The 15,392-nt window shown below is 37.4% G+C and overlaps 1 protein-coding gene across 2 annotated transcripts; it reads left to right on the top strand.

Annotated features, from left to right (window-relative positions):
• Positions 1–1,154: 1,154 nt before the first annotated feature.
• On the top strand, positions 1,155–14,923 carry LOC113232524. 2 transcript variants are annotated; one of them, XM_026467283.1, is made up of 8 exons: positions 1,156–1,337; positions 4,693–4,921; positions 6,394–6,605; positions 7,279–7,503; positions 9,044–9,259; positions 12,684–12,865; positions 13,443–13,577; positions 14,796–14,923. In XM_026467283.1, the coding sequence occupies exons 1-8, from the start codon at positions 1,335–1,337 to the stop codon at positions 14,869–14,871; spliced, it is 1,278 nt and encodes a 425-aa protein (XP_026323068.1). In that variant the 5' UTR covers positions 1,156–1,334; the 3' UTR covers positions 14,872–14,923. The 2 variants fall into 2 exon arrangements, with proteins under 2 accessions (XP_026323069.1, XP_026323068.1); XM_026467284.1 differs by lacking the exon at positions 13,443–13,577 and having other exon boundaries at positions 1,155–1,337; positions 14,796–14,877.
• Positions 14,924–15,392: the final 469 nt, after the last annotated feature.

The raw sequence follows: 15,392 nt of genomic DNA, 5'->3' as shown, positions 1-15,392 counted from the left end.
ACCTATTTCTGCCGCCAAGCAGTAATATCAGCATTACTGTGTTCCGGTTTTGAAGGGTAAGGGTGCTGGTCAAATTGCAGGCACATGGGACTTGTCAACTTATGTCTCAAGGTATCGGGCGCAGTGGCAGTGCCCCTCAGATCTCGAGTTCTTAGGTTTTCGCGATTGTTACACATAGGAAATGAAACTATTTTTCCGAGTTTAAGTCGCGTATTTATTTACGAAACATTGGTTTGTTTAAAAAAAAAACAAATATACGCGATTTTTATTATAAAAAGAATTATTTACAAAAATTTAATTTTGCCGAAGACGTGTTCGGATTGGATAAAGAGTGCTGGTGAAAATATAAATAAAATACAGGCACTTGAACTTATCAACTTAAAATCGTAATGTAATGATGCAAGATCGTGATGCAAGTGCAGTTCCACTCACATCTATAGAATCTAAAGCCTTAACTATCACAGCAACTATTACAGGTAGCCATATTGTTTACCACCAAGTGCACGATTTTTTTTACCCTTTAAGTAAAAATAAGTATGACCATCAAAATAACCACAACGATTAAATGAAATGAAATAAATTGGTAATTTTTACTAAAGCTGGTCAAAGATATTAAGCAAATATTACACAACATCACATACATTGCTCTGATCCCAAAGTAAGTAGCTAAAGCACTTGTGTTGTGGAAATCAGAAACAACGACGGTACCACAAACACCCAGACCCGAGACGATATAGAAATTTAGGAGGATCGAACCCGAGACCTCAGTGATGGCGACAACATGAAAACCGGTGTACAAGCCACTCGACCACGGAGGTCGTCAAATCATACAAAGATCTACTGTAAGCACATTTGCGCATTAGTTCCGAATCCGAGAAATAACGGTCCGAATTGTCACAGGTGCCCGAAGTGTCATTTTATCTCTAGGTGTACAAGCATCTAGTCGTATTTTCTCGGATTCTAATCGGATTTAGTGCACAAGCGACATTAGAAGTGGGTCTGAGTTTTGAAGATTTGCCTCCGAAACTGCCTCCGTGGCTGAACAGTTACCATGGCGGACTGCCACGCAGAGGTCCCAAGTTCGATTCCCGGTCCGGGAGAAATATTCATATGGCCTACATTTATTTGTCTCGTGAGTTTGGGTGTAATTTATGGTTGTCTATGTGTGTGACCCGCGACACAGGGTTTCCCTAGTGCGGGGCTATGTTGGGTGTGTACGTTATTATTATTATTATTTGTATAAAGGTGCAGCGCTTAATTTTTAACAAATTTCAGTAACTATCAGCCAACGAAGAATAGTGCACGGTAATTTCACCACCGCTGAGAAAAGATATATGGTAAGGTACTTTGTAAACAATAACTATACAGTACAATACAACAGCCAGTTACACCGAGTACCAAGTAATACAGGGCGTACCGTAAACTGGGGTTACTTTGAGTCTGTGGGCGACATTGATAAAAACTTCTATTTGGTAGTTAATCACATTTTTTGCAGAAATTGAACGCGCTGAAATTTGTTTGTTTTATACAATATTGGTAACACTGATAATTGACGCAGTGTCACATAGAACATGCAAGTGTTAGGGTCGGCTATTTTCAAGCTAAATTATTGTCAAGGTGAGTAAGCTTATTTTCCTTGTTTTTTTTGACTTCTGCAAAACTTTGTATACATTTCTTTTGTTTAATTATTTTAAGGTTTTGTTTGCTTTGTGGTGTACAGTACATCGAAAAGCTTTAACAAAAATAACCTACATTTCTAACCTTAAAACTGCGCACGGGGCTGGGGACTTCTTTGCACGGGGTGTTATTGATATACCCCATGGGGTTAAATTGATCAATCGATCAAAGTGAACCCTTTATTTAACGCAAATGCCATTTTGTGCTATTTTTGTTTTATTTTCGGTTGCGGTAATTTTTTTCTGCTTATTGTTCTTTCAGAAACATGCCTCGCACCTACAAAAGGATTGCTGGAACACGTAATTATAAAAACTACTCGAAAGATCAGCTTAATAACGCATTAGGCGATGTTGTACAAAATGATGCTGCTTCGAAATTGTATAAAATTCCTTTTGGAACAATTTACAATAAATATAAAGGACGGTTCAGAAGGAAGCCAGGAGGGCCACCAGAATTCTTCAGAATCGGAGGAGAAAGCGCTCCTTAAAGCTGCTGCCAAATTTTCTGATTGGGGTTATCCCTTAACGTTGTTGGATTTCAGATTCTTAGACACGGGCGCCACGTCAACAAATTTAAGAATAATCTTCCTGAGGCTGATTGGGCTTATTCTTTGCTGAAACGACACAGAAACGATTACTCACAAAGAGTCACAGCAAATGTAAAAAGGGCGAGAGCAGAAATATCAAAATAATCATTAAAACAGTATTTTTATCACTTGAGCCCTTTAGTACAAGACCTGCGTCCATCAAATATTTCCGATTTACGATAAGTCGAACTTAGGCGACGATCCAGGTAAAAAGCAAGGTGTTTACCGACGTGGCGTCAAGTATCCCGAGAAAGTGGTAAATTACTCCATAAGCTCCACTTCAATGATGATTTGTGGATCCGCAGATGGGGTGCTGCTACTACCGTACTTGATTTATAAAAGTCTTCACCTATACGACACTTGGATAGAAGGAGGGCCATGTGACTCACCATGCTGCCAAAAACGTTGCTGCTCCCATGGCGCCCGATTTAATAGAACTGTAAGTGCCTGGATAGACACTGTAACCTTTCGAGACTGGTTCCAAAGCTGCTTCTTACCCCACGCAAAAATATTACCGGGGCGAAGGGTTTTTATCGGAGACAATCTGTTTTCGCATTTAGATATAGACGTCTTGAAGCAATGCGAAGAAAACGAAATAGATATTGTTTGCTTGGTTCTCTACACATTTGTGTCAGCCTCTCGATGTCGCCTTTTCAGGCCTATGAAGGCCGTGTGGCGTGCAATTCTTACCGAGTGGAAATCGCAAAACATAAAACTAACAACGGTTCCGAAAGATACATTTCTGCGATTACTTGCTAAAGCCTTAAATAAAATGGATTCTGTGCAAGCTAAACCAAATTCGCCATTTTCCAACGTTTCTTCAGGTATCAAACGCAATATGTTAAGCGCTTTTAAAGCCACAGAGATTTTACCTTTTAACAGTGAAGAAGTATTTAAAAAATTGCCAGATAGTACAAACAATCAAGATCACGAAAAACAGGTTGAGAGCGTCTTGACGAACTACTTGCGTGAACAGAGATGTGGTACTGTTTCTACCTCAAGAACTAATAAAAAGAGGCGACTAAATGTTACTCCAGGAGCAAGTATCTCTACGAAACCAGCAGATAACGAAACAGAATTCTGACAGGGATGATGAAGGTCACCTATCTGAGACAGAAGTAGATCAAGAAAATGAAACAGAAAAAGCAGAAGGGGTTTCAGAAAATGAAGAGGAAAACGTTCTTAAAGTTGGCAAATTTGTTTTGACTAATTTTTTTATTGCTCGGGGAAAAAAGACATACAAATATGTATGTCGTATCATAAACATGAGACCATGGATCGCCGTACAGGGATTTAAGTCCATAAATTCCAGAAAAAATTCAGAGTAGTGCGAAATTGACAGAGATTATATCATTTCCATCCTACCTGAACCTAAGAAGATTGTTGATGATGTCGAAGGTGTGATCGTCGAATTTTATTATGACTTAGACATTTTTGAATTTTGTATTTATTCACATTTTATTAGCTAATATCCGTATTATTTTTGATACTTTTTCTACATTTGACATTTAGATTGATTTTATTATATTGTACCTGAAGACTTGTTAGATTTAGAATTATTGTTAATTAATTATTGGCAATAATGTACAAGACTAGCGCTGTGAATTATTAGATCCCGAATCGTTATAGTTAGTTATTATAATAAAGAACTGATTACCAATAACATGTTGTTTTGAGCACTTATCTACGAAGGTACCCCAAAACACAAATTTGTTAATAATTCACGATTTATTCATTCGATTTTTTTTCTCATTCTTCGTCTTATTTATGGGGCTACTTTCGAAAACTATAATAAAAATAGGGGACAAAAAAGTGACCCCAATTGACGTTTATCTTTAATCACTGTAAATTCTGTAATTATCTCAAAAACTATATAATATTATTTCATTAATTTTGGAGATTTGTTAGTACATTTATTATACAGATATATTTGTTGCAGATTTTTACAGTGCATATTTTAGATTTTACAACTTTTTAAATTTAAAAGTTGATTAAATTAACCCCAGTTTACGGTATCATGGCTATGGAACGTGGTGAAAAAGTAGTGTAAATCAAGGTTGGAAGTGATAGTTATCATTTATAATTACCATGATAATTACGTTGGAAAATATACCTAAATAATTATAAATCAAGATGTAAAATTAATGGGAACAACAAAATTCTATCACAAGCAGTGTCGTGCCATACACTGTCACAGAACACTGGGACACCATAATATTAAATATATTATTTATAAAAAATCAATTTTTGACCCTTTCACACACATTCTTCTTATGGCTCGTTTACATTAGGTCGACACCAGGGGGCCGGGGAACACCTAGTTACGCGATGAGTTTGTTGAAGGTTTCAAATGATTTGTTATGCTGCAAACACGCTATTATGTATTTTTGCGTCGACTTCATAGTCACCTATATATTAATTTATTTTAGGTATATCTCGTAAAAGCTGAACACTCAGATAAGAAGTATGATAACTGGATTTGTGGTGGAGCGATAGTGCACCGTGCTTTCATTTTGACTTCAGCAGCATGTGTTGAAGACGTCACATACATGTACGCAATTGCCGGCTACGTCAATTATATTCACCCTAGGTCGCATTATATGGACGAGTGCATAGAGAAATCCAAGAAGAAGATTGTTTTCTCATGTGTACCCAAAAGTATGTATTACCTTATAGTATACATTGAACGTCATGTGACGTACTTGTTCAGGGTGTCCCACGGCTATGCCACACGGAGGGAAACTACCTTAAATATCGTAGATATAAAAAATTATTGAAAGAAGACTCTTTTCTGATTTTAAAAGCAATTCGAACTGCATTCAAAGATTTTTAAATAATCGCCTGTCTGGACCGGGAACCGAACCCGCTAAATGTAAAAAAACACCTGTAACTTTACTATACTGATCGAAAGCCTCAATCATTAGGATTGTTTTCTTCAATAACATAGCAGTTTAAATAAAAGGAAGACCATGAAATTTACCATTTAATTAAAATAATTAGGTCCATTTGACTTATAATCAATTTAAGTTATCAAATGCTCAAAATGTGTCCCATTCTGTAGTGTAAAAATTCTTGCTCTTTTGATATTTTCACTTCCCGTTGATTTATTTATCTTTTCTTCGTGAATGTTTAAAAAAATACGTCTAAATTAAGTTTGTAATACCTGCACATTTCCTGAACATAATTTAAAATCAAATGGTAAATTTCAAGGTTTTGCTTTTATTTAAGATGATATATTACTTAGACGAAAACAACTTTATGATTGTAGCTTTCGGTCAGTTTAGTAAAATTACCGGTGTTTGTTTTTTTTACATTTTGTGGGTTCGATTCTCGCTTCAGACAAGCTATTGTTTAAAAATCTTTGAATTCAGGTGGAATTGGTTACAAAATCAAAATGAAGTCTTCTTTCAGTAAAATTTTCTATCTATGGTATTTAAGGTACTTTCCCTCCAAGTGGCATAGCGGTGAGACGTTGACTTTGGTCAAAAAGCCGCCATCCTGAAATGGAACTTTTCCAGTTAACATAATTTTAGCACATGATTGATAATATAATATTTCAATTATATTACAAAGAAAAAATTTACTTCTTACATTTCACATTAAAGAGGAATTAATTGATACCTACTGCCATATACATAATATTAACTACTTCCAAGCTATTGATCAGCGCCATCTGGATATAAGACGAAACTTTGACCATTTTTTTCAGAGCTAGCGCTCAGTTACACGACGCGAAAGTTTACGCGTGGATGCCGCGCGGCGGCCGCCCATTTGCCGCGCTTTCACGTACATTAATGGCGAATCTGAATTCTATTTACTAGGCAACAACATTTAAATTCCTCTGAATAGTACAAACGCACGGTCGCCGCGCGGCCTCCGTGTAATCAAAGACAAGCTAGACTCGCCCACGTGCCCGGGATAATTTAATCGGGAGGATCATTTAAGTTAAAACGTTAATGCTAAACAAATAGAGCGTACTTTGCCATGACCGCGCGGCGTGAGCGCGATGGAATTCGTATCGAATAAATGCGCCCTTCCGATCCAGTATGGAGATTAACAGTTCTCTTAAGTAACTGGTTCAAGCTTAAAGAGTGTGGTACTCTCTGTGGTAATCAATATTCTCTTTCTAGACTACAACTTTTCATACGAGAGATTTGAAGATTGGGCTCGCATAGACATAGCACTAGTAAAAGTTGAATCTCCATATGATTTTGAAACTCCCATATCTCCCGAGTGCTCATGGGTTCCAAACTTAATTAATATTAGCTACGATGGGAGGGATATGGAAGAAGGCAAGGACGCCATGGCGCTAGGTTGGGGCAGCAGCGGTAAATGGCGTTCCGTAAGTTTTGTAACAAATTTACAGGTTTACTTTAAATTTACTTCGTTTAAACAAACAATTAGGACAAGCTTGCCAAGAGGCTTGTAGGTGACACGTATTTAGTAGAGGCAAAACTGCATAGCCTTGAACACCGCTATAAAGCCGCCGACTTATCGGTATTCTACAGGATATATCAAGGAGAGTGTGCGATGAATTGCATGATTTAACTTCGCCTTCCCCATTCCTTCATCGTGGGACTAGAAGGGAAGGCTAGGGTTCCACGCCTATGTTGTGGATATTCCAAAGACTATCGAAACACGAAGCACTTCGCTTCCACATTTATGTGGCGAACAGCAAAGGAGTGAAATTCCCTGCCTGCGCACTTCTTCCCCGAACGTTATAACTTGGACCTTTTCAACGCGAGAGTGACTAGACTATTTAAGTGAGCCAGGTGGGATGGAGATCAAATGCGCACCCATTTTCTTATAAAAAAACAATTTCGGTACATTTTAAAAGTCTAACGGTTTGACGTCCCGCCTCTCAAGCAGAGGCCGTGGGTTCGAATCCACACTCGCACTTCTGAGTTGCTCGAAATTTTAGTGCAAAATTTAATTTAAAATGTACTCCTTTCATTTACTTTAATTTGGTATGCACCCCGAATCTAAATTAAGATTATTTTCACATTCATATTTAGAAAAAGGACAGCAATGACTATAATAACGAACACCTGATGTACAGTCCTGTACGAATACAAAATAAATCACAATGTATGAAATATTACAAGAAAATACCAGCACTACTTAATGTAATAGACAAATATATGATTTGTACCATGGGAAGTGGCAATATAGATGATGAAGGACATGAAATCACAAAAGTACCACCGACTGCAGATGGTTGTATAGGTGAACCAGATCAGGTAAGAAAAAATAACTAGTTGTTTTATTATTCATTTGTAAAAGCACGAGGATCAAATTGAGACCCACGCATGTTCTAATAGAAATTTATAATACAATTCGAGCTAGATCATAATCCAAAATTATCTGCCTACAATATAATGTATGACCATGTTACCAACATCTAGATTAAAAAACATACTATTTGAATTGCTTGTCACAAATTGTTTTTATAATGTACATTTTTGACATTTAAATATTGAAATCTGCTTTCGACCCTCTTTGTATTTATTGTTTTGACACCATTGACTTACAATTATATGGACGTCGGGTCCGCGCTAAAAAGTGTCCGAACTTATAGGGCATTAAAATCGTATACAGAGCGTCATTCACGCTTTAGTCTTCGTTTGTTCCACTGACAGCGAAGCAAGCAAAATTAGACAGTACTGCGATGACATTTCAATTTAAATTCAACGTTTTAGCTTTTTCATGTTCCTTTATATGTCACTACGTTTAAATAGGTTGACTTGGTACATTTTTTTCGTGGTTTGTGTATTAGACCCGTCGTCCATTTATTTGTAAGTCAATGTTTGACACGCTTTCCTCCTTTTATTAAATCATAGTATTTTTTTGGTTATATTACTCAATTAATAAAATCCAATTAATATAATACGACTTTTAAAGTATATGCGAACATTGTATACTTTGCTATTCATATTTGTACGCCAATTGCCTATGAAAAAAAATTATGTAAGCTGTATTTACTTTATTAGTATTCAATTATTAGTTGCCTATCAGTATTCAAATACAAAATTAAAATTAAATAAGCATTTATAGATAAATGAGTAGGACATATTAACCATGACAATTCCATCCATTTATTTAGTAGCAGTAGAAATGTGTCTAATGATAATTGCAGTGAAAGAGTTCTCCAGGGAAGTACTGCCACCTAGGCTGTCGCCTAGCAGTAATGTCAGCATTACTGCGTTCCGGTTTTGTAGGGTAAAGGTGCTGATGAAATTACAGGCACATGGGACTTGTCAACTTATGTCTCAGGGACGCAGTGGCAATACCCTTCAGACCTTTGCGATTTAAAGCTCTGAGTGGCATTGCAACTAATATGGACAGGCGTGTAGCTTACCATCAGGTGCACGACTTGCTCGTCCCGCCACTTATTTACTATATAAAAAAAAGTTTTAATTTTGTAGGGTAAGGGTGCTGGTGAAAGCACATGGGACTTGTCAACTTATGTCCCAAGGTGACGGGCGCAGCGATTGTGCCTTTGATCTTTGATTTAAACTTCTGAGTGGCACTGCAACTGTTATGGACAGGTGTGTCCCGTCACTGGTGGGTGATATAAAAAACTACTATTCATGCGATATATAAAGGGAGAAATAGTCAGACCCCCGCTCCCTCTCCATTTCGATCGAGTACGATTACAACGTAGATATATATAGATTTTACGCCGGTCATATTCACCAACGGCGAGGAGGCAAAATATAGCAAACCCAAAAACAAACGAGAAAATTATTTTGTTTTTTTTTTTTCATACAATATTTTCAGTGTAATAACGAAATGCACCATGTAATTCGAAGTTCATATCGAAAAAACGCACAAAACTTCAACAATAGCAGTAGTAATGTCACTTTATCTGAGGAGCCCTTATTAGCCACGTATGGTTATAATTTACCATTACACGAGATACATAATGGGTCAATACAGAAACCGTTCCGGAGACAAGTAGAATTTATGCCTATAAAAAGAAATGGCATATGTCAGGTAAGATGGAACATTTTTGATTATTGCTAAGAGATACTAATTCAGTCTCTGGCACAGTTATGGGAATTTTGAAACCCATGATTATTTTGTCGGTGTTTGTAGAAATGGCAATATAATCGAAAAAATCGTAAAAATATTTCAGGGGTGCATGTTTTAGGTTTAAACGACTTTTAAAATATTTACGTACTGTTTTAAAATTCAATTTTGGGTGTAATAAAGTCCACGTTTTAAAGTTTAATTTAAAACAGGACGTAAATATTTTAAAACAATCGAAAACCCAAATCATGGTCCCATGAGACAATGTTTCTACAAAACACAGATGATTTGTAAAATACTGACTACCTCGCATGTTTATATATTACTAACATCATAAACAACAACTCTTGTTCGAAAACTTTTTACAAAACATAGTAAAATCACTAAAAATAAACTTTCAAGTTTTTATTGGACTATGACACTTTTAAGATCTGTATTTGGTAATAAGGTAGGAGTAAATAAATAAAAAATAAAATGTTTCTTTACTTAGGTATACATCCATTAATAAATTTAACATTACTTCTTACGTTACTTTAAATTACATAACAATTAAATTGACTTTTATTAACATTACAAAATTATTATTAATAATGAAATAAATAATGAAGAATGAAATTAAATTGAATTTACATTACAAATAATTTTAAGTAATTTGTTTATGTTTTAAACATGTATTGTTTGCTTAAAAAGTAAGACGTCTCGCAGACTGTATTTACAATAACATTGGCCGAATCACTCACTCTCGTAAGAAAAGACCAATGTCTCTTTCGTATTATGGCGAAAAATCATATACTCTATTAATAGCAAACATGCCAGACGCACTACACCGCCATGGAAGGCGCAGCATGTGCATTGTTTTGCATCGGATAGGTATTTACGCTAGCGAGCACTTTATTTTGTTACCGCACAAAGTTATCACCGTTCATAATGATCTATTTAAATATTTTTATTTTTGTATGTAAGTAAAATTTGATGAATGTTTAAAAGTCATGGAACAAAAGTTGTTCCATTTCAAGCGTTGTTTATTATTTAAACACTGTATAGACGTTGTAGCGGGTAAAGAAATTCAAATGCCAAATTAATGATGGAGCTGCCGTTATGGGTAAATTTTCGTTGTGTCGTCGTGTTTCGTTTCGTTTCGTTGCGTTGTAAAAAATCATATTTTTTCTCATTTAATGAGTTCGCAATTGCTTAGTCTTTATTGTAATAGGTATAAGTCGTAATTATAATTGTTAGCGTTTCCAAAGAGTGTGTCTATTGGGTTCTATGTTAACGTTTGATGGAAGATATGAAAGTGACATTGAAAGGAGAACGCAGGGAATCAGGTGAATGGTGCCTTGCATGCCTTCATGGGCAGCCTGAAAGTGTCTAAAAAGGCACTACTGACTGTGCATAGGTGCTTGTTTCTACACTAATGTATGGTAGTGAATGTTGGGTTTGGCAGAAGAAGCACGAAAGTCGATTTAATGTTGTAGAATTGAGAGCTTTGAGAAGTATGGCTGGAGTAACTCTGATGGGTAAATTATGGAACAGCGTGATAAGAAATCGTGGCAGCGTGGAAGAAGATGTAGTGAGAAAGATAGAGAAAGAGATGCTTAGATATTACAATAAATAAATAATATTATAATAAAATAATAATAACCATAATAACAACAATAATAACAACAACAACAACAACAACAACACCGGCACCGGCACCGGCACCAGCACCGGCACCAACACCAGCACCAGCACCAGCACCAGCAGCACCAGCAGCAGCACCAGCACCAGCACCAGCACCAGCACCAGCACCAGCACCAGCACCAGCACCAGCACCAGCACCTGCACCAGCACCAGCAAGATTACCAGAACCAGCACCAGCACCAGTGCCAGCGCCAGCGCCAACGCCGCCGCCGCCGCCGCCGCCGCCGACGCCGACGCCGACGCCGACTCCGACGCCGACGCCGACGCCGACGCCGACGCCGACGCCGACGCCGACACCGACACCGACACCGACACCAACACCAACACCAACATCAACAACAACAACAACAACAACAACAACAACAACAATTGAGGCCATACTAAAGAAGGATCGTGCGATCGACGAGCGTGTATGAAAGCACTGATGCGTGTTGATGAGGCGAAAAAGGTCCTTGGAAGACTGTTGTCTCTGCCAACCCCGATGGGAAAAAGGCGTGAGGTACAAACCCTATGTGCATAGCTAAGTAGGTCTGTCACTAAAGTCGAGTCAAAAATATCATCCTCGTTTTGATAGCTAGGAACGGCGATAAAACATAAGTTAATAATATTGTTCAAATAAGATAACAAACAAATAATTATTTAATTTATCTCCTCTATAAACACGAACGTGTTGATTCGGGTCAAAGAAATAGTATTAAAGCAAAATAAAATTAATAAAAAATTTAAAATAAAATTTATATTTGCATTAAAGTTACGACAGTTTGTAAACTGCCTCCGTGACCGAACGGTTACCAGGCCGGACTGCCACGCAGAGGTCCCAGGTTCGATTCCCGGGCCGGGAGAAATGTTTGTATAGCCTACATTTATTTCTCTCGTGAGTTTGGGTGTAATTTGTGGTTGTCTATATGTGTGTCCATGGCACCCGCGACACAGGGTTTCCCTAGTGCGGGGCTATGTTGAGTGTGTGCGTTATTTAAAAAAAAAAAAAAAAGTTTGTGGTTATTATACGGTTATGTTCTAAGGCTCTCTTTTTAACCTAGTGAAATTAAAATACTTCACAAAAACGTTCATTATTCTTATTTTTAAATATATGAATACTCGTAACGTTCCGTTACAATGTGTTACAATACTAAAATGATCTATCAAAATGATGGTAATATCTCGGCTCGACTGTAAGGGCGCCCATCTATTGGGCCACTAGAGGCGGCCACTAAATGCAACCACAAGTTACGAACGAGATTTTTTAATATATTATTTTGTATGGCATCGGCGCAAACTGAACGTTCGAGTCTAAGCCACAAGCTACGGGACAGGCTAGCGCTCGCTTCTTGCATCCCTCGCCCCCCGCGCACACTCGGCCACAGTCGCCGGATTCTCCCTGCCCGCCATTGGTGTCGTTTTAACGATTTAGCCGCTAGATCTAGGGAATTTTATGAATGTTTACTCAGCAAAAATTTGGTTTTAACGAGAACGAAATATTTTTTGGCCCGTATTAATGTCATTTCAATGAAAATTACAAATAAAGTTATACTCGTATGTGCTGTTTTCATGTCTTACACTGGAAACGCCAATGTCTAATTCAGTAAAATGAACGATTGCGATTGGTAGACCCATCTTAGTGGCTAGGCTCAGCTACTAGTGCTCGCGTTTAGTGTCTAGTGGCCCACTGGGCAGAGATACTAAACGATAAGTGAATGATTTTCAGAATGACCACGGTGGCCCTCTTGTCACCTGGGTGGGTGCTAAAGAAATAGTAATTGGTACAGCTTCCTTTTATTTGGTACGAAAAGGATTATGCGTTGGACCATTTCTTTTTACCAGTACTAAAGAAAATGGGGTATTCATAAGTTGCATATTGACCAAGTATGTCGATGACGATGTTGCAGAGTAAGTATACATCATCATAGTTTGAGTCTACTTAACTTTTTTAAATTATTTCTTGCATGGACACCATTATTCGTTCATTATGTGCCAAGTTTTATTGAATTCAACTAACGGAAAGTGGGTAAAATTCAATCATCCAGATTCATCCCCTAATCTGCCACCAGTAACAACGGAATAATATTCCGTTGTTATTTGAAGAACATATATTATATCTTCTTCAAATTTGAATGGAACCTCTATTGCGGGATCCCCTTTTCAACTAAAAAAGAATCATCAAATTCAATTTCCACTTATCAAATTAATCACGTAACATACACCCAAAAAAACACAGACAAATTCAGACCTACTCCTTTTATCAAGTTGGTTAAAAAGCAGTCGTTCCATAGTAAATGTTACGTACTTGCACCAAATGTAACTTTTGTATTACGATAGAAAATTGAGGGAATTTTCAGCTTCCGCTTACATTATTGTGTTTATTATTAAGTTTGGAGAAGCTTATGTTGTTAATTGATTTTGGTAACACCTGCCCTTAATAAAAGCTCCTTTGAATACCGTGTAAGCTCTATTAAATTAATTCAAGGGGTAAAGAAGAATATGGAGGAATTAATACGCCAGTCTTGTTTGACTTGGACATTTGCGATCTACCACCAGATCAAGTAGGTTTCGAAATAGTACAGCGACGAATTTCATGGCCGGACGACTTAAATAAAAACAAGTGAGTTTATACATTTATTTATAATTGGATAAATCACTGGATAATGACAAATGACTGGATAAATCGGGCACAAGATCGCCAAAAGTGGAAAAAGAAGAAACAGGCCTACATCCCAGACTGGATCAAAAAAAAGGCCGCCACGATGTCCAACCACGAAATACGAAACAATGATAGAAGACCGTGATTTGACGTAAGTATTTATGGATACCTTACTCCGGAACGTCAAATGACAGGTTTCGTACCGAATTTTGATATTGCTTTCATCGTAAAACTGACATGTAGTACGTATGAGCTTCGTTGCGGACGCAGTCCCGTAGTATCGTATTTCGTGGTACACCTCCTGGATCCGAACTTATAAGGTGCCTGTGCTTGCATAAGTATACAGTGCCTTCCCCGTATAACGAGAAGGTTGATAGGTTAGGTCACTATAAACAAAACTTATGCAGAAAGACTCGCCTACGCCTCACGCGCAATCGTGCGCTATCGCGTGTGATTGCTCGTGTTCGTTTTTGTTACAAAGGAAAGAGCGTCCTTGTAAAGGCTAATAGCGCAAGATAGACCGCGTGAAACTGGCGCGTGTGGCTCTTCAGTAGTGCGGTCTACGCGCGGTCTTTCCCTTTTCCTTCCAACGACTTGACACAAGCGCTCAATCGCGCACGATTGCTGTATCACGCGCGATAGAGTGTCTGTGTAAATCCCGCTATTACAGACGCAGGTTTCGGCTGCCTTTCCACCAGGGATATGCGACGTAGCAAGGCGGTGTGCGAAGAAAAAATCCACCAATAGGATTACTTTGTTTTCGTAGCGTCGCTTTACGGAGCTCCGGTAGAAAAGGGTTAAGGGAGCTAAGTATTTGTATACAAAATAGCGAGAGATATGTACGAAGAATGACTGCAAAACGGTGAAGGAAACTAGAGCTACTAAAAGTATGACACTAACACTGCTCACCCTACCACACCGTACCCCGCCGGCGCATAGCTGAAAAGAGTCCGAAACGTAAACGTAACTCCTAGCACCGCGCCGCTACACATCCTCGCACCGCCTCGCTACCTCGCACATCACTGGTGGAAAGGCAGCCTTAACCCTGTCAGATCGAAGCAATTTTTCTTTGTGTTTGATCTTTGTATTAATATTTATAGGTAATAATAGTTTGTCTTGCATAGCGAAAATCTTACGAATTTGATTTTATTGTTATTAATAGAACATATTTGCTTTTAGTTCCCGTGGAAAGCAAAATGAACCAGTAGAAGATTTGATTGAAAGGGCACAGGCGCTGATCAGTCCATTTAATTAACAACAAACGGCACCAAAGGGAAGAAATAGAACACTATTATTTAAGTATAATATTAAAAAAATGATTTTTTTTTTAATAATCACCTACAAAATCATCCTCCATTTGTCTACCGATGTAATAACTACTACAACCCTAGCTGTAGTTGTTTGTACCATAAACTATTAAAGAACATAGACATGCCCAAATTAAATTGAGACTATCCGCGCAAAAGTGGTGTAACTCATATTAATTTAAGATAATATGATACTAAAGTAAATATTTATTTTATATTTGTATGCTATTTTCATGTATAAACAATATTTAATGATTAAATTTTGTTCATACATGACAATAGCATCCAAATATAAAATAATTATTTACTTTAGTAATATTTTTGACAAAATATTAGGTAAATGTGGGTTTCATTTAAATATTTTACCTTTTTTTCAGCATTGCATCAAAGTTCTGCGTAACTTGTGATTTACAATACAATACAATACTATAACTGCACACACTCATAGCCCCATACTAGGGAAACCCTA

The sequence above is a fragment of the Hyposmocoma kahamanoa genome, unplaced genomic scaffold (genome assembly GCF_003589595.1).
Source record: "Hyposmocoma kahamanoa isolate Upper Pololo Valley unplaced genomic scaffold, ASM358959v1 76, whole genome shotgun sequence".
Lineage (NCBI taxonomy): Eukaryota > Metazoa > Arthropoda > Insecta > Lepidoptera > Cosmopterigidae > Hyposmocoma > Hyposmocoma kahamanoa.
This window is presented reverse-complemented; position numbering and strand designations above follow the sequence as displayed.

Bases quoted from the DNA above. Each gene is read 5' to 3' on its own strand.
- LOC113232524 (XM_026467283.1), top strand. The intron at 7,504-9,043 runs GTAAGAAAAAAT...CAATATTTTCAG, and splicing joins GTATAGGTGAACCAGATCAG to TGTAATAACGAAATGCACCA. The intron at 9,260-12,683 runs GTAAGATGGAAC...AATGATTTTCAG, and splicing joins AAAGAAATGGCATATGTCAG to AATGACCACGGTGGCCCTCT.